The 19,792-nt window shown below is 48.6% G+C and overlaps 1 protein-coding gene across 1 annotated transcript in view; it reads left to right on the plus strand.

The window, feature by feature from the left end:
* scfd2 (sec1 family domain containing 2) overlaps window positions 1-19,792 on the plus strand; it is a 77,031-nt gene that overhangs the window by 15,934 nt on the left and 41,305 nt on the right. The window contains exon 5 of the mRNA XM_076153519.1: window positions 18,518-18,806. Coding sequence (XP_076009634.1) covers window positions 18,518-18,806 — 289 coding nt within the window. The remainder of the gene's footprint in view (window positions 1-18,517; window positions 18,807-19,792) is intronic.

Below are 19,792 nucleotides of genomic sequence, written 5' to 3' on the forward strand. Positions count from 1 at the left end.
TCCACACATTCCTCCTGTAACGGTGGAATATCGACTTCAGGATTATTTTCCCCCTACAAACTCACAGTAACAACAATCATAAAATCATTTCACTTCACACTGTGGATGAATATAACACAGTCTTAGGTGTAATCCGTGTTTATCTTGGTGCATGTCAGGTTGCGCAGTGCTAAACTTTATTGCTACGATAATGAGGTAGAAACTTGAGGTCTCACAGCTGCAGAAGTTAGGAGCAGATCAGAAACAGACCCATGGACCATATGCTAATCAAACATGCATACATTAATTAGAGAAAAGAGAGAGACAGGGGAGGTTCTGACCTACAGACCCACAGTGGACCTGAGAGGACACCAACACCAGCAGCAGCACAGTGAACTAGTTAAGGAACAGCTTTTACTTCAACTTCGTCCTTACATCTGCTAAGAATTCCATATTTGAAAGAAAGGACAGTAGATTATGATGCACCATGTGATCAGAGTGTACAGGAGTCGGATCCACTTAGAGATTAAACATCCTGACTAAGTAAAGGTGTGTAAGGGTGAGTGGATGCTTCTATTAGAAACATGACAAACCCAAATCACACAATCAGACACATGGGAACGTTTGTTTGTAAAGTGTTTTTATGAGACTCCTGCAGCTGACAGTTGGTAAATAAGAGTGCAGATGTGGTTGCAGAGGTTGACATATTAATTAGACGGTGATATAAATGTGGTTGGTGTGTTTATTCTGCCTTAATGGCCACCTTCAGATTCATGACCTGCTCACTACAGTACTTGTGTGTGTGTGTGTGTGCGTGCGTGTGTGTGTGTGTGTGTGTGCGTGTGTGTGTGTGAGGTGGTCAGATTTCTGCCCGGCTGGCACTGCCACCCTGCCTGCACCTCTACCCCCCTCGCTGTCTAGCACATTAACTCCAGTCTAGTCTGAATGGCCCAGATTGAACAGACTTTGGTCCGGTTCCAGCCCGCAGTTCCAGAGTGTGTTAAGTGTGTAGATGTGCTCAGTGCTGGGGCCGAGACCCGGGACCGGGGTGGTGCAGGACGGGAGGAACTCAACAGACTCCCTCTTTCACCACTTCCCAGAACATCACAGCCAGCCTGCACTACCTCCCCATCAACGGCCCAGCCAGAGCTGCTACCTAACCAAACATGTTCTACATCCCTCCCACAGAGAGCACACTTGATGGAAGCGGACATATTAGGGCTGATATTGTGACGTCTTTGGGTCTACCAGCTGATTACAACTGAGTCTGTCACATAATTGAATCCAGCAGGGACAGCAGTGCAGCAGAGTGGCCTAACCTCTCTCACCCGGGCCTGTTGCCGTACTCTGCTGGGAATTAGCAGACGGGCCCGAGCGTGCGTCTGCAAACATTCCAGCTCTGACTTCTTACTGCAGCGCTGCACTGACACGGGCCGAGCCGAGCTGGGCTGCATGTCCCATCCTCCCTCGGGTCATTTTAAACTGCCGGCCTTATCTCGGGCTCTGCTCTATGTTTGGGATGTAGTCTGATATACTGCTTTTTCTTTTTGAAGTAGCTCTGAACACAGAATTTTGATTTGATATGAAAGTGAGATATTACGCTGTGTGTTAGCCAGCTTGTGTCGCTCCCTTGGGTTTGTATCTAGAGTTTGTGAAGTTTTCTGACCCCAACATTCCAAGCAAAACCTCAAACCTACACTCTGTTTTCATCCACTCAGCCTGTCAGATTTGAGGAGTAGCTGTGTTTTGGGTGGGCGTCGCCGTTGACAGCATGCAAATGAGCCACACAAGTTAGCCAACTGCTATCATCACTTCTTCAGCCCCGCTTGGCACAAAGATGCCTTATTACCCGTTCTGAAGTGTGTGGAAGTCGAATCACGTACAATGATGTGATCTGTTGAAGTGAATCCAGCACTGTACTGCCCCACGGTCGCTCTCCAACTGTGAGCTCTCCTTCCCTTATATATTTTAGATGCAGCTTGTGCATCATCTTCGGTAATGTCCACAGACTCTAACTAAACAATAGTGCAGTAATACCAGCACACTAATATTAGCTCCCACCCACTACATCTGCAAACATTCCTTCAAGAATCACAACAAACCCACTGAATGTGTGAGTTTTCATTTTTTAAGGTGTCTTAGTCTCTGTAGGAATGTTTTCTCTCCCTCTGACTGACACTGCCCTGTTTGTTTTCTGTGGCCGCCCATGTTTGACGAGTGTACAGGTTGTAAGTTAGTTTATACTCAGGTCGGAGCTGGAGACCCAAATATTTGATGCGACTTGCCAGTACAGTGTCTCTGTGCTGCCCTAGAGACTCCTGACCTTTCACCTCTATCCCCTGACCCCTCCTGGGCATACTCTGACCTGCCTCAGACCTTCAGGTCTGCAGAATGTCAGTAACCCGACAACACACTCTGTGTCATTCTCCTGTTGTGTAAAGCAATATGTCGGCACCCAAATCCTCAGAATACTTTACATATAGACATATACGTCTAACATCTGGATCCTATCATTTCTTTATGGCGACAGAGGGAAAAATGTTGATATTGGTCCCAAGGAACTTTCATCTTATCTGAGCTGCATGCCACAGACAGACAGGGGGCTTAAAGCCTGTAATTGGCCTTTCCCCAGGGTATGGAGTCTGTCCCCACACTCCAGACATTCCCCCCAGTCTCCATCTCTGCTGCGTCCCTCCTGTCTCCCCCCCCCCACACACACAGGGGGGTTTGCTGGGATGGTAACAAAGGGGTGTGAAGTCCTGGCCTGAGATGTCCAGCACTGACCCCTGCAACTCCCCACGGTTTAATGGCCTCACATCTGGACTGACCTGGACTGACCGTCGCACCATCCATCCCATGTCTGTACCGCATTCTCTCCTCTTTCAGCCCCTTTGTGTCTTCTCCCTCCAGCCTGGAGCAACAGATCAACCGTGGGGACTGATGGACTCTGTGAGAACACAGAAGAGAAACTCACAAAGAGCCACAGGAGGTTCAGGATCACCTTCTCTCTTTCTCCCTTGACAAAGAAGCCTCTCTGTCTCACACACAAACCTCTTCTCTTCATCCAAACTGCACTTTCTCCTGCAGTTCTCTTCTGATATGTGATGTTTACCCCGCGTCAGTGTCATGTGTTCTCCAAACACATGCCTGCTGGTTAACATACACACGTACACGTCTCAACAAATGTACAAACTACTGTATTTTGAAGCATAACAAGCCGGCTCATCTTACAGGAAAACCCAGAGCTGGAAAAAGTGGAGTTTATCAGAAGAATGACTTATTTACCTCTCTCTTCCTTCCTGTGTTTAGTTGGGGAGGATTACACTGGGAGAGAACAGCAGTGATGGACTTTACTCCCAGGAAGACCCGGGAATAGCCCCAATCTCTCTCTCTCTCTTCCCCTATCTTCCTCTGTCTTCCTCTCTTCCTCTCCCCTCCTCGCCTCTCAGCGCCAGTACCCCGAGACGAGCCTGTTTACGTTGGACTGCACGAGCCGGGCCTAATGTACTGTCTGTTTAATAGGCAGAGAGAGGCATGTTTATAGAGAGGGACCTTTTTAACAGAGGTGATGGGCTGGTGGGGCCAGAGGGCAACACCGACTCATCTCACTTCCTGTTATCATTACCTCTCCTCTCTCTCAGACGGATAGTTGCTTCGCTCTCTGCATTACTTATACTTAATCGTCCTGCCATCCCGCTGGCTATGATTGCACTTAATCTGTCTCGCCTAGGAAAATCAAGGAACACAAGAACACTCAATCAAGGTCTCCCATATTAAAATGCACTCCGGCTCCATTTCCTCGGCTCGGTTGCAATTTGCATATGCTGCATCGTAAATGTTCTGCTAAGCATCTTTCTGCTAAATCCATATCGCAGCCCACTGAACTGAAACATTATAGGAATTACACTAGTTTTAATAGCTGTAGAGTTCCAAAGCTACAGCTCCCCGGATGCTCGGGTTGGGGGAGTAAAGCCCGGCTCGTACTGTACGGGTTTGTTTCACGTCTTCTCCCTCACATTGTTTGTTCCTCGTGTTTCATTCACCGTGTAAAATCATCCTGCGGCTTAGTTTTTCTTCCTGCCGATCTCTATTGTTTACTGTGGCTGTTCCACTCTGGAGTCAAAGCCTTCGTGTCACCAGGATTCTTCATGAGGCCTGGTTTTGTTTTTTTCTGCTTGCCTGTGCATTTTTGTCTCTTCTGCAGGATTCTAGCTAAATGTTCTCAACAGCCGCAATACAAAAAAGCTTCTTTCCTTACACTTATGCTGACCAAACTCCTTAGATAATCACTCCTGATGAGCTTACTTGGTCATCGTCCATCCCGCTCTGTCCATTTAGAAACGTCTCTGGCACTTTAGCGCTCTGCTGTACTGAGCTGTATTGTCATCTTCACTGTTTGGATGAGGTGGTCAAGGGAAAATGATCTCAGGGGCGATGATCATGTTCTCTAACACTCTCTCTCTCTCTCTCTCTCTCTGGTGAATCAAACCAGTGTGGTCTGCTGAGTTGGCCTCCTGGCGTCAGATTTGATTTGAGCATGCTCCAAACAGACACCACAGACTGGGAAAATCCCCCACAATGCCAAGCATTCACCCTTGGATTGTAACAAGGAAGGCCGTAGAAATGGCTGACCATCAGAGACGGTGGGGGGCTGGAGTGCATAAAAGCCCTGATAATGACCCAGTGTCCTCAGATGAGGCCATTCAGCTTCACACCTTCATTTCCCTCCAATCCACCTCTACGTACACACATGACCTCTGGCTTTATTATTGCGAGTCACTCAGTGTTTCTCCTGCATTTACTACAATTATCCCTGATATCTGTGAATCCAAAGCTGGATGAGCTTGCATGTGTGTGTGTGTGAGCACCCATGCATGCATGGCTGCATGGGCATCCTTTAATGTGCTTAATCTGTAACAGTGTCTCTGCTTCCTGTTGTGTCACACACATGCTGTCTGTTCTCTGTAGTAAAGCTCCACCTCAGGACAGATTAACTATCAGCTCATTTGTCACTACCTGCTGAGCACAGGCCAGGAAAGGTCACAGGTCACAGGACATGTGTCTGTCTTTGTGTCTATTGTAAAGGGAGACAACACAATCCTCTGCACGTCTTCCTCGGAGCATAAAAGTCGACTCATTCATCAGGGTTTCATTGTGATTGAACAGTTGAAGCCAAGGGTAGATGAGTTGAGGGCGTCTATAAATGGATCACAGACCGGGCTGGAGCTTTTTAACAGACAGACGACAGTTCAGTTGAGTCCTGATGAATGCTGGGCCTTGTGACGGAGTGGACAGTAAACGCTCGGAGGGGGGGGAAGGGGGAGGGGTTTCCTGCTGACCATCACTTTTGGCTGCTCTGGTAGATTGGCGGTGCCCCCTACTGCTGAGGGTGGGAAAGACATGCATTCCCTAGACAGAGATGAATGGAACAGCGGGGGGTTCAGAGGGGGAAGTAGGAGTGATCCCCTGAGGTCGTGGAGTAAAGGTGGGACAAGGAGCGCTCTCTGCTCCGCCGTGTAATTGTACCCATCTGAAGTCCCAGTGCTCAGCCCCGCCCCTCCCCTGTGCACTCACGCCCACCCCGCAGACCACCTTGTCGCCTCAGGGATCCGACCGGTCACCTAGAGGGAACGGGACTCAGCGGTCACCATGGTAACTAAGCGCCGAGGGTCAGAGCGGGTCAATCAGAGACAGATTCTTGCCAACCCTCTTTCTGTCATTAATTACCCACAGTTCCCTGGGGCGGTGCTCCGTGCGTAACCCACATTGCTGAACAGGACGGATCCAAGTGGTCCGAGTGTATGATCAGGTGTGTGATATGTGTGTATCTGTGAGGGGGTCGCTGTACCGGCGTTCCCCAGGTGGGTCAGCGTGCCGGCCCGGAGAGAGTTTGGACACCGTGTCAAATGGAAATGTCACGTCAGGAGAAACACGTCTAATCCAGGACCTAAGTGATGCTAATGGATACCTCTGACTCTAAAGGAAGGCTTTATTTGATTAGATGTTTGAAAAGCACTTTAAGACGACTCCAGCTGCCTCTCAGTGTCAGGGGGTCCAGCTGGTGGGTAGATGGCACTTTGTTTGATTTGCACAAACCAGAGCGTAGAGATCCCAGTCCAGTCTAACTTGAAACGTTTGAATGTTTATAGGCTCTGACAACATTAGCTGTATCTGGTTTAGAGCTCAGCTTTCAACCCGGGCGAATGGTCTTTGCATTTGTTAAGAGCGACGTGAATGAAAAAGCACATACGGCTTTTTCTTCCCCCTTTTTCTGTTTGGCGAGGTTGACTTTTGTTGTTGTTCTTGGAATGGGCTCGTGTCAGCGAGAAATGAAACTCATCTGAGGCGCGGACGGTTTCGGCCCCGGCTCTGGCTCAGGCTCCGCTCGGCCCGTAGCTTGAATGACAGCGGGGTACGGAGAGCGGCGAGATGCCTCAGGCTCTCTGCTGGAGTCTGGACCTGGATACATATCTTTGTACGCTCCTCTCGTTACATTTATGCAACATTTTCCTCTCTGTTTTAAGCTCCTTTCCTTCCCTCGTCTCCTCCCACCTGACCCCTTCATCCCCCTATTCAAACAGGATCGCTCTCTCGTTGAGTCGTTCCAAACCTGTGTCGTCTTTATTTGGAGCATGGGTCTGAATCGGGGCTGGAGCCATATGCTCATACTTCCTGGAAGAGATTGAGTTCAAATGAAAGCAGAGGGGCCAGCATGTATGCATCAGCTCAATGTTTAGAAGTGAATTTGCGAGCGATGCGCCAGAACACGTGCCAGAGGTCTGCGTATGTTTAGCTCAATTATGACGTGAAGTGGAGACCAATCAGAGCATCCAGAGACCTCCTCTATGTGCTACACACACAATCAATACATTGGGAGTAGAACATGTGGATGATTGTGCGTTTTGACCGGCCTTGCAGGTTTTCCACCCCTGGTCTTTGTGTTCTCCATCTTAGATCCAGGCTAAGCTGGAGTTTACGCAACTGGAAAAGTTGATTTGAAAACATATGAAGGGGAAAAAGCAGAACCCCCCACTAATTCCTGCGTGTTCCTCCCCTTAGCTTTCATCTGGAGTGAACTCACATGCCCCAATTCTGCTCTATTGTTCTAAGCTCTGTGTACTTGGAGACACATGTGGGGCCTGTTTGTCCTGCTGCTGCTGCTGCTTTCATGGAAATGGGAAAAGGAATGAAAGTAACCCAAAACCAGCGCCGACGCCGAACCGCTAATTACGAGATGGGGGGGTTGGGGAGGGGGACACACACTAGTTTCTCATGCGTTGGCCATGTGCCCCCCCCGACACGCCGACCACACCCCCACCGCCCGATCTACTGCTTGGTAACTCTCCTCCTCCTTCTTCTTCTCCTCGTGAGTTGTCTTAAGATGCTGCTTGCTCCGCCCCTTCCGACCTTTCATGGCTCTGCGTTATGAGCGCCGTGTGTCTAAACATCACAACCCCGCAGCAGATATGTGTGTTCTTCATCGTTACCATCACTGCCTCATTCCAGGGCTGGAGCTGAGCGTCCCGGCCCGGTCCGGTCCGGTCCATGCTGTGGGAGATGTCGTAAATTATCCGGTGTGTGATCTGATGAGTGAGATCTCAGCTGGGATCATCTTTGCTCTTTCAACCAGCTCACAGTTCCTTATTGTGGTTATTATTGTCACTGTGAAGGAGAGAAAAAAAGTGCTGTTAGTCAAACGATCCATTAAACTCCGAGGCGACGTGGCTGCGAGGAGCAAAAGTTCAGATGTGCTCACGCTCGCTGCTCTAACCGCCGCTCCACATCCTGCCTGAAACATAACAATACGGCTTTAAACTGCAGAACACGGCTTTTATTTCTGCAACTTTGCATCGCAGTCCGTCTCCAGGTGGCCGACTCCACTCACACCGACGTGCTTGATCTCCATTTCATCGCAGAGACCAAACCTAAACAAGAGGCGTTTGTGTTCTGTCCGTGTCGATTTAAAAGAGTGTTCAGATATAAAATCAGATCCTATCAGCTGCGAGTTGGACTTTGGATATTCTCACACTTAAACCATCAAGCATAACGTGTCACGGTCATTCTGACGGGCTTAGCGGTGTTTGGAGAAGGTACCTCTTTGCCGGGGCGCTGTGTTTAGTCCTTAGTTAAGCAACCGGGCTCTGCTCTGCGTCAGCCCAGAGACAAACACACCGACAAGGTACTTGTGATGTGTTTACCATCTGCTCAGGAAGGATAGACAAGATGGGAGAAGATGAGGAAGAGAGACGTCTTCACGGTGTGGGAAGGGACGCCGGGTGGGGGGTTGTCTGAGGATTTACTGCTATACATCAACCGTTACTTATCAGACAGGCCAGCCAAGCGTTTGTGTTTCCTCAGCGACACAGCGTCCTCCTTCATTTGGAAGGGAGAGAAAAAGGTGTCTGATTTTTGAGTGAAATTGCCGGTGATGCTGTCTGCCCCCCACCAGTGTGTGTGTGTGTGTGTGTGTGTGTGTGTGTGTGTGTGTGTGTGTGTGTGTGTGTGTGTGTGTGTGTGTGTGAGAAACCCCTGCTGCTCTAAAAGCTGAACACTCTGAAAGAATTCCGAGAATTCTCCCTGTCACATAGTGGAATGACACAGGCAGACAGATAAAGTGTGAGAAACACCAGCAAGCCGTCGCCTCGGCCTGTCAGGGAAGATGCTTGATGTGTGAGGGGATCACAGTTTGTGACCCAAGAACTCTGGAGGAATGAAGGTGATCCCCAGGGGGACGGAAGACACAGATGGGAGCCAGCAGGACGGGCGGGTGGCTGCTGTTTACCTTGTCCAACCAAACCCCACCCTCCTCCTGTCCTTGCCCTCCTTCTCCAGCTCCATCCAGGGCCCAACTGCACACACACTTCCACTAAAAAACAAACCCTCAGCTGGATCCTTTACTTGATTAGAGCTGTGTGTTATTGTATTTTGAGTTATGGAGCTCTGAGGTTGTCACGGACATAACTTAGGATTTCCCATAGTTAGAGTCGTCTTGGAGGAATTTTTATCATATCACGATCGCTTAAGGGTCAGCATGAGTTTTGGCAGAGCGGAGTTATGCTGTTAGGAGCAAAGCAACGTGGACGCATGGGGGAATAGGTTAGGAAATCTATGAAGGAGGGATGGGAAGATCTACAGAGTCCTACACACAGAGACATTATGGTGTTATTAATGATGTGAGGATCTCTCTCTGTCTCTCTCTCTGTCTCTCTCTCTGTCTCTCTCTCTCTCCCCCTCTCTCTCTCCTCTTCCTGGCAGTGTTTTTAGCTGAGCTGTGGGCCAAACACTGTGGGAATGTTTGGGCAGTAAAGCCCGGAGTTTCTGCTGTTTGTATTGTTCTATTTCAGCATGCGTGTAGAACCAATGTCAGCACATCCAGGACTGTGTTTTCTTTACACACTCACAAACACACAGAAAAACACACAGACACACACACACGCACACACAGACAAACAGAGCAATTAGCCGTGCACTCATCACCCGTCTCCGCCCCGACAGTTAGCTCTAAACCCTCCAGCTCCCACTTTCAGCTCTGTCTTTATTTGCGACTCGGGACTTTTTTTGGGTCTTGGCCCTTTTTCAGAGCCTTAATGAATCCTGGAGACACAAGGTTGGAGTGTGTGTGTGTGTGTGTGTGTGTGTGTGTGTGTGTGTGTGTGTGTGTGTGTGTGTGTGTGTGTGTGTGTGTGTGTGTGTGTGTGTGTGTGTGTTGTGTTTAAATAGGGATATTGGCGCAAATCCCATCATATCCTTAAGTGTTGTAGCCGTTAGCATGAGTGAAGGTGAATGGACGTTAGTGTGCAGGAGTGAAGTTTGCCGAAGGAGAACAGGCGTCTGTGCTCTCATTCATCCTGCCTGCTGCTGCTGCTCACATGTTGTGTCCAGCCCTCACCATGACTCCTCAATAAACACTACCTTAACACACACACACACACACACACACACCTTGTTCCCAACCTCTGTGTGTCTCTGTGTGTTTTCTGAAACCGACTTGGTTCCCAGTGTTTTGCACGGGGACAAGTGCTGGTCCGTAGAAAGCTGTGTTTGCGGCAGCAGCACGCTTGTGTGTGTGTGTGTGTACGCGTGTAACAGAGGAGTGCTGTGTGTGCAGAATGCCAACCTCTCTGGGCTCTTAGATTACTCACAGAAAGAGCGTTCTCTTCACGCCCCACTGCTCTGATACACTGGAAATAGAAGGACGAGTCGCCGCGTTCAAATAATTAATCTTGCAGCCGAGCTTTACCTCTATTATCGTTCCTCACCTAAATGGCAAACATGGAAAACTTTTGAAAAGGTCGAGGCCTCACCTGTCATAAATAAAACTCAGAGGCATAAAGGGCGGGGGGGGAGGGAACACACACTTCTGAATGTCCCCCTGCGCTTTTATTTTGAAAAACCCCTCCTCCTGCCCCCACTCCTCCTCATTGTGGCTTCTTCTCTCATAGCTCTGTTTTATTTCTCCTTTTCTGTGGCTTTCCAGTAAAGAGTTTGTCTGCCTTCTCTCATGTGGCCGCGACTCAATTAATGCTTTTATTTGTCTTTGTAAATAATCACGATGATCGTAATGGACGGGGCGAATAAAGCCTCCATGTGACTCACATTACAAGTGTGGTCACCGCTCACACTGCCATCGCCACGGTGATAACATCTCTCCAGAGCGCCGGCCTCATACTCTTCCCATCATCCAAACCTCCTTTGTTCCCTCTTTCCTCATGTTGCGGCTCTTAGATGGAAGTTGGTCAACATGTTCAAGGACTCCTTTCCAATATGCAGCATTTTCCCATTCAGCCTGGAGAGAATCTGATGTGCGGGTGATTTATCTCCGGCGGCAGGCTTGTGTAAGTCCAGCCAGGTGTGTGTACGCCTGAGTATGCAGGAAAAGGCACCGAGATGCACTTAGTTGTTTCTCTCTTCCTGTGTTTTGTGTAAATGTTTGGGGAAGAGCAGCCGTGTGTAGGCGTGTGTGTCTGCGTCCGTCATAGAGAAGCAGGCAGACGGGACGGTGGAGAGTTTGATGTAGGTCATATTTACACACAAACACACACACGCCGCCCCCCTGCTTCGCTCGCCGGCTCAGGATCAGCATCACTCTCTCTTACAACACATGTGGCTCCTTCACTCTGACCTCTGTGCCATCAGAGGAGGGGCACACACACACACACACACACACACACACACACACACACACACACACACATCAACCTCTGAGTCATGAGTCACATCAGCATGTTCCAGCTCATGACGCATTCCTGCTTTATTCATGATGAATTCCATGTTTAATTCAGAGTTGACTGCAGAAAGCCAGCAGCCTGTTATCTCAGGCCGTGTGTGTGCAGCGATGGCACGGACGCTGCTGAGGTCAATACTGCACAATTCACCATTACACCGCCCCGATCCACCTCGCATAAACAGCTAATCGTTTAAAAATATCCAACACTTCCAACTGCGGGCTGTTTCCTGTCGTTTGAAGCCGTTTCTTGGATGGAGAGGGAGAGGGAAGCAGACGTAGAGGGAAGCAGACGTGGAGCAGACCGCTGAGGCTGGGATGAAGAGTCCCCGGCCTCCATGTGGTGCAACAGTGCCCCCCGATGGAGGAAAGCCTCCAAAAGCCTTTGAACAAGGACTTGGATAACATCTCTTATGCAAAATGTTATCTCCCTCCTGTACACACACATCCTCACACAAACACATAAACATGTTGTTATTCCATGAATGTTTCCTCTGTGGGTGAAGAAAACATTTCCTATCCCAGTTTTGTATTCAGTGACTCAGTTCCAATTAAGCCGAGCTCTTATTTTGAAGGCTTTGTGCTGCGCTCTACCCTCCTGCTGCTCCCTCCTCTCCATGTGTGAGAGAGAAACTAGAATCAGATGGTTCGCTTTAATCTCTCACACTGTACATCTCAGAAACAGACGCAGGAGAAAGAAAAGAAAAGAAAAGTGATTTCTTGAACGGCGTCCATGTTGTGATCCTGACAGGCTGCACTGAGAAATGAAACGGAGCGAATGTTGAATGTTGACATGACTGCATAAACTCTCCTTGTTTCTTTCTCCTCCAAGTAGAAGCCGTCTGTTTACCTCTGAATGTTTCCTCTCTGCTGGAACCTCCAGAGGTAATTAGCACTGGATGTAATGTAACTGTCCCTGGCGGTATTAGAGGGGCCGTGTGTGTGTGTGTGTGAGTGAGAGTGTGTGTGCGTGCGCCTGCTCATGAATGCGTATGATTCAGCTTCCCTCGGTGTGAGAAAAGTGCGGGAAGTTTCACCCTGGCCCCGGGGTTTGTGGCAGCAGATCAGCGCTCATCTGGTGAATTAGGCTTTAATCTCTTGCAGCCTTATGTGGCAGAAATAAAGCCTCAGTCATTCCCTGATTTTTCCAAAACCTTGGGATGCCGCGGCCTCGCACTGTGTCTGTCCCGCTGTTGTTGTCGGTTTTCCAACCAGCAGAACTAAAGTGTGTTTGCGGGCCGAGTGAGATAAGCATGCAGGGAGTCGTGTGCCTGGCTGAGTGAGCGGCGTGTGGCTGAGGAGCGGTGACAGAGATGAGTGTGTGTGTGTCTCTGTTAGGGTTCAGTGTCTCCTCTAAATTACAGCCCTGACACTCTGAGCTAAGCCAACCTTTGACATTCTAAGAGGGAAGGACACAAACACAGAGACAGAGAGAGAGAGAGAGAGAGAGAGAGAGAGGTGCAGAGAACAGCCAGAGCTTAGAGGAGTTGACTTAAGAAGATAAAAGGTGAAAGCTGATGTAAAGACACATATTGAGTCCCTGAGCGAGCTGTATTGACAGTCAGAAAGCTCTCTGTCCCTCCGTCCGTCTGTCTGTCCGTCCCTCCTGCAGGCATCTGGCCCAGCTGTGTCTCTGCATGCTGACCTGCATTGATTCCTGCCGCCCAGCGTCTGCGACCGGGGCCGGCCGGCTGGACAGAAACAAAACAGAGCCGCCTCACACACACTGTGTGGTAACGCAGGCCTCATTTCCAACCAAAGATTTATGTCTGTGTGTTTCCACAAACATTACAGGCATCGGGCTGATGCAGTTGGAGCAGGGGTCACTTTACCTTTAAGAGCTTTTCCACCCTTTGCTCTCCCTCTCGTTCCCTCTCTTACCTTTCCCCTCAGTCAATATGTCAGTCTGCTCCTTCCAATAGTCTTAACTTTCACCACTTTCTGTTCTCCTGGTTCCTCAGCCAATAATGCACAAGTCTGTGTTTTCTCTGCAGGACCAATAAGAGCTGAGAGAGTTCACGTAAAGGGAATAGATTTTAACGGATTCTTGTAAAGGTTTATTGTCATGTCTTCAGTTTAGATTCCTTCATGTCACTGTGGAGGCTGAGGTGTGTGAGAGAGAGCAGCGACACACACACACTGAGGCTCAGGATTTATGTGCATGAACAGGATTATGCACAGGTTGATTATTACCACAATGAAGGCAGCAACAGATCTGCAGGATGATGGATGTTCTGCTCTGTAGTTCCAGGCCAGCGTTGATAAATCTGACAGTGTGCTGGAGTTTAGAATCCTAATGTTGCATTTCCTAAAGGAGCCGTGCACCCCGGCACCACCCTTGTGATTACAGCAGACATAATCACTTTGATACGTTGCACATGAACAAATCAGCATGTAATAAAGCAGTCGGAGGAGTTTGTCGATGGAATTCTGAAGTAAAAGCAGCTGTAAAGCAGAACTCTCTCTCTCTCTCTCACAGTGACTCAGTGTTCTCTACTTTGTTTCCAATTGAAGACAGATATACAAGAACACACTGCAAACACTTTGACTTAATGCCATTCTCCAGTCCTTTTACTCTTATAGCTCATTTCTAACCCTAAAGAGATGAGATGCCCGGCTAGTTTAGCAGAGAGTTGATTGATTGGCCATCTCTCTGTGTGTTTCAGTGTGTGCTGACAGTACCATAGTGCAGACTCCCTCTCTCTCGTGTTTACAGAAGGGATGTTTCCGCTCTCCTTTTTTTATTAAGACCTGCTGAGTTTTCCTCACCTTTCACACAAGACAGAATAATAGTTGTGAAAAGAGAGCCAGAGATAAACTGAGCTTTTCCATTTCAGCTTGACTTAAGGGCAAATTTCCGTCTTTTGATAAACAGAAGTATTCCTGTGGATTCATCACTGTCGTCAGAGCAGGTTACAGTGAGCATGTGTCCCAGCCTGCGTGTGTGTGTGTGTCTCTGTGTGTGTGTGTGTGTGTGTGTGTGTGTGTGTGTGTGTGCTGGCAAGATCAGAGAATCCACTAAATGTGTGTGGAAGCTTTTTGTGAGTTTGGTGTGTGTTTTGGTGTTGTTTACAGAATCCTGCAGCCTCTCTCTCAGAGTGTGTGACGCCGTTCCTGTTTCTTTCCCGGCTCGTCCCCCCAAACAAATCAATAGTCTTCTTGTTGTACATAATTTAAAGTCGGAGTGTTCTCGCTGTCTTGGTTCTGCTTGAAGATTTATGTATTTGGTTCTTGGAGGTTTGCTCCCCTTCCAGCTTTGGTTGTTGTTATTTGTGAATGCAAATTGGATGTGATTATGGAACTGCAAATGCGGCACATGTGTGTATTACCAAAAGAATGCTAATGAGTTTGGTTCTTCACGCTGGTCGCCATAGTAATGATGAAGTGTCTGACATGGATGTAAGGTGACTCCTGGCCAGGGTATCTTTTGTTGACGAGAACAACTGACCTATAGCCAACTTTCTTCATACTGCCACAAAGCCCCTCCACCTCCAGCACCGCCCCCTCCCCCCCTGCCCTCAGGCCCAGAAAAAGGTTCATTGTGCAGGCAGGGAGCGAGGCGAGCGAGGCCTGGCTCTGGTTAGCGCTTTGCTCTGCATCTGAAACACTCACCTTCCTCCAGGGGTTGCATCTGGAGCTGGTTTCCTGTTCAGGCTGAGCTGGGTAGGGGCGGAGTTTGGCCCGGGCTCTGTGATTGGGCGAGATTAAGCCTTTATGGACCCCAGGATGGTTGGATTGCCAAACAGTAATATGTCAATCAATGGCATCCAGATTCAAACCAGAGCGTAATGCTAAAGCGCCTGTGATTGGCGCAGAGGCCCAACCAACAGCTGAGCTACTCCTTAAGGCTCAGCCAATCACCTGAGCCCATTCAGAACAAAGAAGTATGTTGTGTATATATTATCTGAAGTCGGTCTTTGTATCGTAAACATTGTGTCATGATAAGAAGTTCTATCACAGTCATTTAAACTCTTTGGAGTAATTGCAAACCCCCGACATTAGTATTGTTTTGTTTTGTCGTTATTCTGTAATTGTGTGTAATAGTCGCATTAGAGCACGACAACTGGAGCGGTGGGCGCAGTAATGGTGTGTAATAATAGTGTTAGCTTCCTGTTATTACTGCAGTACCGCTGTATTCCAGCCACGGGTCCGTCCCCTACATCAACGCTGCTTCTTACACAGCCGACAGTGAACGCCTCACAACTTGAGCAGCATTCTTCCAGCGCCTGTCATCAGCTGTGTTGTTATAAGTTTGATGAATGAGCTGTGAAAATAAACGTGTATCATTTCCTCACTAAATCAGGACCGTAATAGAAAAGACTCATTAAAAGTGAATTGTATGAAGTGTGATCCAAAGAGCAACAGTAAGGTTTCTCTACTCTGCGCCCTTCTCTTCCTGGAGGTGCTCAGTAATCTACCTCAGCAGCAGGTCCAGGAGCCAGGGCGCTGAGCCAGGTATTGTACAGTTTAGCTGGAAAGAGCTTTAGTCAATCTCCCCGCTCAGTCCAGTCTCAGTTCTCTACCAAAGACCTCCATTTCCTGCTCTGGCGCCAGGGCCTGCAGCTGACGGCAGCTTTTATAGATCTCCTGAAGGGACACAGCTACAGTCCGTGCTTCCTCTCACAAAAACATATGCACACACACACACCGCACAGTGCATACAGTATGTGCACGCACACACACACACTCTTTGGCAAGGTGCATGATGCAGATTTCCACGGTTGACAGTAATAATACAAAGAGACCTTTAACCCACAGCACAGAGGAGGAGTGACAGCTGAAATTGTAATGTGAGTGTTAAAGGTTACGCAGAAATCCATTTGTTCACTAAATGAATTCAGTACATTTTTAAACTACAGTTAAAAGAAAATGTGTTTCCTTCATCAGTCTCAGTTGTGCAAAGTGTCATTACTTTAGATTCTGTTCAGCACATAAATCAACTTTACTCATCATCATCATCATCATGACTTTGATGTAATGTCCAATAAGAGGAAGCAGTCTGTGCCTTCAGTCACACCAGCAGTCTGTTTACAGTGAGACTCTGCTCAGGCTGCATCTTGTAGAGCCCTATAGTAAAGCCACTGGTTGCCTGCGTGGAGGATCAGATACTGCTGCTGTGTTCAGAGGCTCAGGGGTCACGTTGTTTCAGGTTTTGAGTGAATTGCTCCTTGACAAATGATGTGGAGCCCAGAGGCCCTGCAGAGCTCCTCTGTCAGCTCCTCCTCTCCCCTCTTCACTGATCCATATGTTAAACTTACACAGCAGCAGGTTCTTCTTAGGCCCACTCTGGTCAAAACCAAAATGCAAAGCAAAGCCATTAGCCGGCTGCTGTACTTCACTGACAGAGGGCACGCTTTATGAAAAGCCCCCAGGATCAAATGGATTTGCTGCTGCGCGTGTATAGACAGAAACACAGGAGATCAGCGCTCCTTCTTCAGCTCAGTGGATGGAGTGAGAGATAAAAGAGAAAGTGCTTTGGTTTTTGTATTTCAGCATGAAAACGCAGCTCCCTTTGTCCCCCTCTCTCTCTCGCTCTCTCTCTCTCTCTCCTCGCTCCGTTCCACCAGCAAACGGGGCGAGGGAATGGTCCCAAACATTATTTGGCAGATAGAATGAGTGCAGCTTGGAGAGGTATTTGATTTCACAATGTTTAAGAAGAAAAATGTGTGGTGAGATTGTGTTTGAACAGTCCCAGGGGGCGAGCGGTTGGCCGGGTCCTGAGGCAGGGAGGAGGCCTTATTGGAGCGAACAGTTGAGCCGCAGAGCCTTCAGCCCGGCAGCGACACAGGAGACGCACTCACGTCCTGCATACTGACAGGATGTGATTGATGCTGTGTCGGATGCAGGTGTCTGTCGGTGCCATGGCAACGACTCTCACTCGTGACAATGTTCAGTTTAACATGAACAGAATCGCTTAAGCTGGCTTTGTAAAGCGTACACACTCCATGAGGGATGCGCTTCTCTACAACCGCCGCTTCACGAGGGACAGTCAGCCCGTGGCTTTGGCTCGCCGTCTCTCGGTTTCATCCAGAGGTCTGATTGAATTGCGTGTTTGGCTCAGCGAAGGGTTCTTCTGGGTCAGACACTGGATCCCCCCTGTGGGCCCATCACAAGGTCCAGAGCCCCTCAGTCCCCGAGCAGAGAGAGAGGCTGTTTGCCTTAGTGAGAGCAACACAAAGCTCCTCACACAGATATCCCTCATTAAAGTGAAACCTATCCAAAAAGGCTCCGTCTGACACAAACATACGATCCTCTGTCAACAATCAGTCCACTTCTGCTATCATCTCTGGCTTCATTCCTCTTGTAATAATCGTTTTTTCACCTTCTTTTCCTCATTTTCCCCTTCCTTTTATTTTTTCTTTCTCTCTGAACCCGTTGCCTCTCTTCTCTCGTTGCCTCTTTCTCTCTCTCAGCTGTCTGCTCTTCATCAGCACAGACCAGCGTAGCACACCCTTGTTGTTTAAGCCCATGAGCTCACCCTTGTTGTGAGAGTCGCCAGTGTTCGGTAAACGGCTCCATGATCTACAGTTTAACCATCACCAGGGACCAGTCTGACCTATTCAGACTCTGTGTGTGTGTGTGTGTGTGTGTGTGTGTGTGTGTGTGTGTGTGTGTGTGTGTGTGTGTGTGTGTGTGTGTGTGTGTGTGTGTGTGTGTGTGTGTGTGTGTGTGTGTGTGTGTGTGTGTGTGTGTGTGTGTGTGTGTGTGTGTGTGTGTGTGTGTGTGTGTGTGTGTCAGAGAGAGAAAGAGAGGGAGGGAGGGTGTTGGGATGTGATCCAACTAACATGTAGTACACAAAGAAATCCGGCAGAAGAATTTAACAAAATGACCTCAACCACTTTAAGAGCTGTAAATTTAGCAGACGGAATGATGAGATCACTCACACCATGCGTGCAGTTTCAACATTGACAGTAGTTCTAATGTTGAATATGAGCAACAATGTGAAATTTTACTTCCCAATAATGAATAAGATCTGACTTTTATAAAGAAGAATAATGAAACCCTGGCGTTGCTGAAGACGTCTAGTGTTGCATAAGGAACCAACTAAGTGTTTACTCTTTCTCAGCTTGACCAAAATGTCTGGCACAGCGCCGTCCTCCATTGTTGAGCAGAAGTGTGGACGGGGGTGACAAGGGCGGGTTGTTTTGTAACTTTAAGAACGCCAGACATGTCAGCATCTGGCATAGGAACTGTGGAAACACCTCACTTTGTGCCATGACACCTGTGAGCCTTTGTGTTCTTCCTCACAGGTTCCCTTCTAACCAACCTAACCACCATATGTGTGTGTGTGTGTGTGTGTGTGTGTGTCTCCAGGCTCTGGGAGACTCTGATTTCCTCACCGTGCTGAGGCAGCTGCTGCCCTTGATGAAGCCCTGCGGCGGCAAGGACAGCGCCGCCTCAGGGTCGAGGTCGGGCGAGGAGGATTGCGGCCCCGATGAGCTGATCCTCCTGCTCGTCTACCTGTACTCGCTGGCCGAGGAGGCGGACCGGGATGGCGAGGAGGAGGAGGAGCTGGAGAAGCTGGAGAGGGAGCTGATTGGAGCGCTCACCCTCGTCATCACCTTGGAGACGGAACTCAGCCCCTTGCTTCAGAAACTTACCGGTGAGTGAACAGAAGAATGAGTTTCATAGTTTACAGAACTGGTGATCAACTAAAGGCCCTGGTGTACGTCAAGAGACATTAAGAGACCAAAGAACAGGCCGACATAGAACACAATGCTCAGTGTGTCATGGAGGAATAACCCTGAGTTTATAAGTCATCATGTTCAGAGAGTCAATCTTCATGAATGTGACGTACATGTTGAGATGCCTGTGCCTGTAAACACACACACGTTGGGAAGTCCCAGTCATGTCAGCTAAAACTGAGTCCTGCCAACAGCGTCATGATATAACTCTGCCCGTTGCTAAGCAGCGGGATGAGCCTCAGTTTGAGTGAATGTATACAGGATTTATAGACCTGGAGGCAGTGGGGCCGTCCTGCGGGGGTTAACACTGAGGAGGACGAGGCCTCACGGACACATTAACGCCAGGCTGAGGCACAGGTTCATCTAAATGAAGATTTAAACTTATCCATATTCCATTTACTGCCAAGAGGGAGGAATCAGAAGCTTAAACAAAAAAGAGTTTGCCTGCACAGAGAGAGTTGGAATGAGTGTCCTGGGCCATTCTGCTGTGAGGCTGGGACCTGAAGAGGAAAGAGATTTATGCTAGAAAATTGGAAGAGCTGATTGTTTTTCTTCTGCGTCGTGCTAATGGGAGCTTTCTCTCAAGGAATTCACACCCCATTTCTCTCCTGCTCTCCTTGCATCGCACTCTTTTTCTCTCTTTTACACACTTAGTTAGCTGCTCTGCTGACAGGTGGAGTGTACAGATGTCTGAATTAGACGAAGAGCAGTTACAGAAAGATACACTTTACGTCTTTAGAGCCGCTGCTGCAAACCTCTATGACCTCTATTACCTGGAACATGTGCAGAGAAACAAATGGAATTAGTTTGCCAATGTGCACCTGTGTGTGTGTGTGTGGATGCGTGTGTGTGTGTGTGTGTGGATGTGTGTGTGTGTGTGTGTGTGTGTATGTGTGTGTGTGTT

The sequence above is a fragment of the Genypterus blacodes genome, unplaced genomic scaffold, assembly GCF_046128005.1.
Source record: "Genypterus blacodes isolate CSIRO-AG114 ecotype Tasmania unplaced genomic scaffold, CSIRO-AGI_Gbla_v1 ptg000058l_1, whole genome shotgun sequence".
NCBI classification, from domain to species: Eukaryota; Metazoa; Chordata; class Actinopteri; order Ophidiiformes; family Ophidiidae; genus Genypterus; species Genypterus blacodes.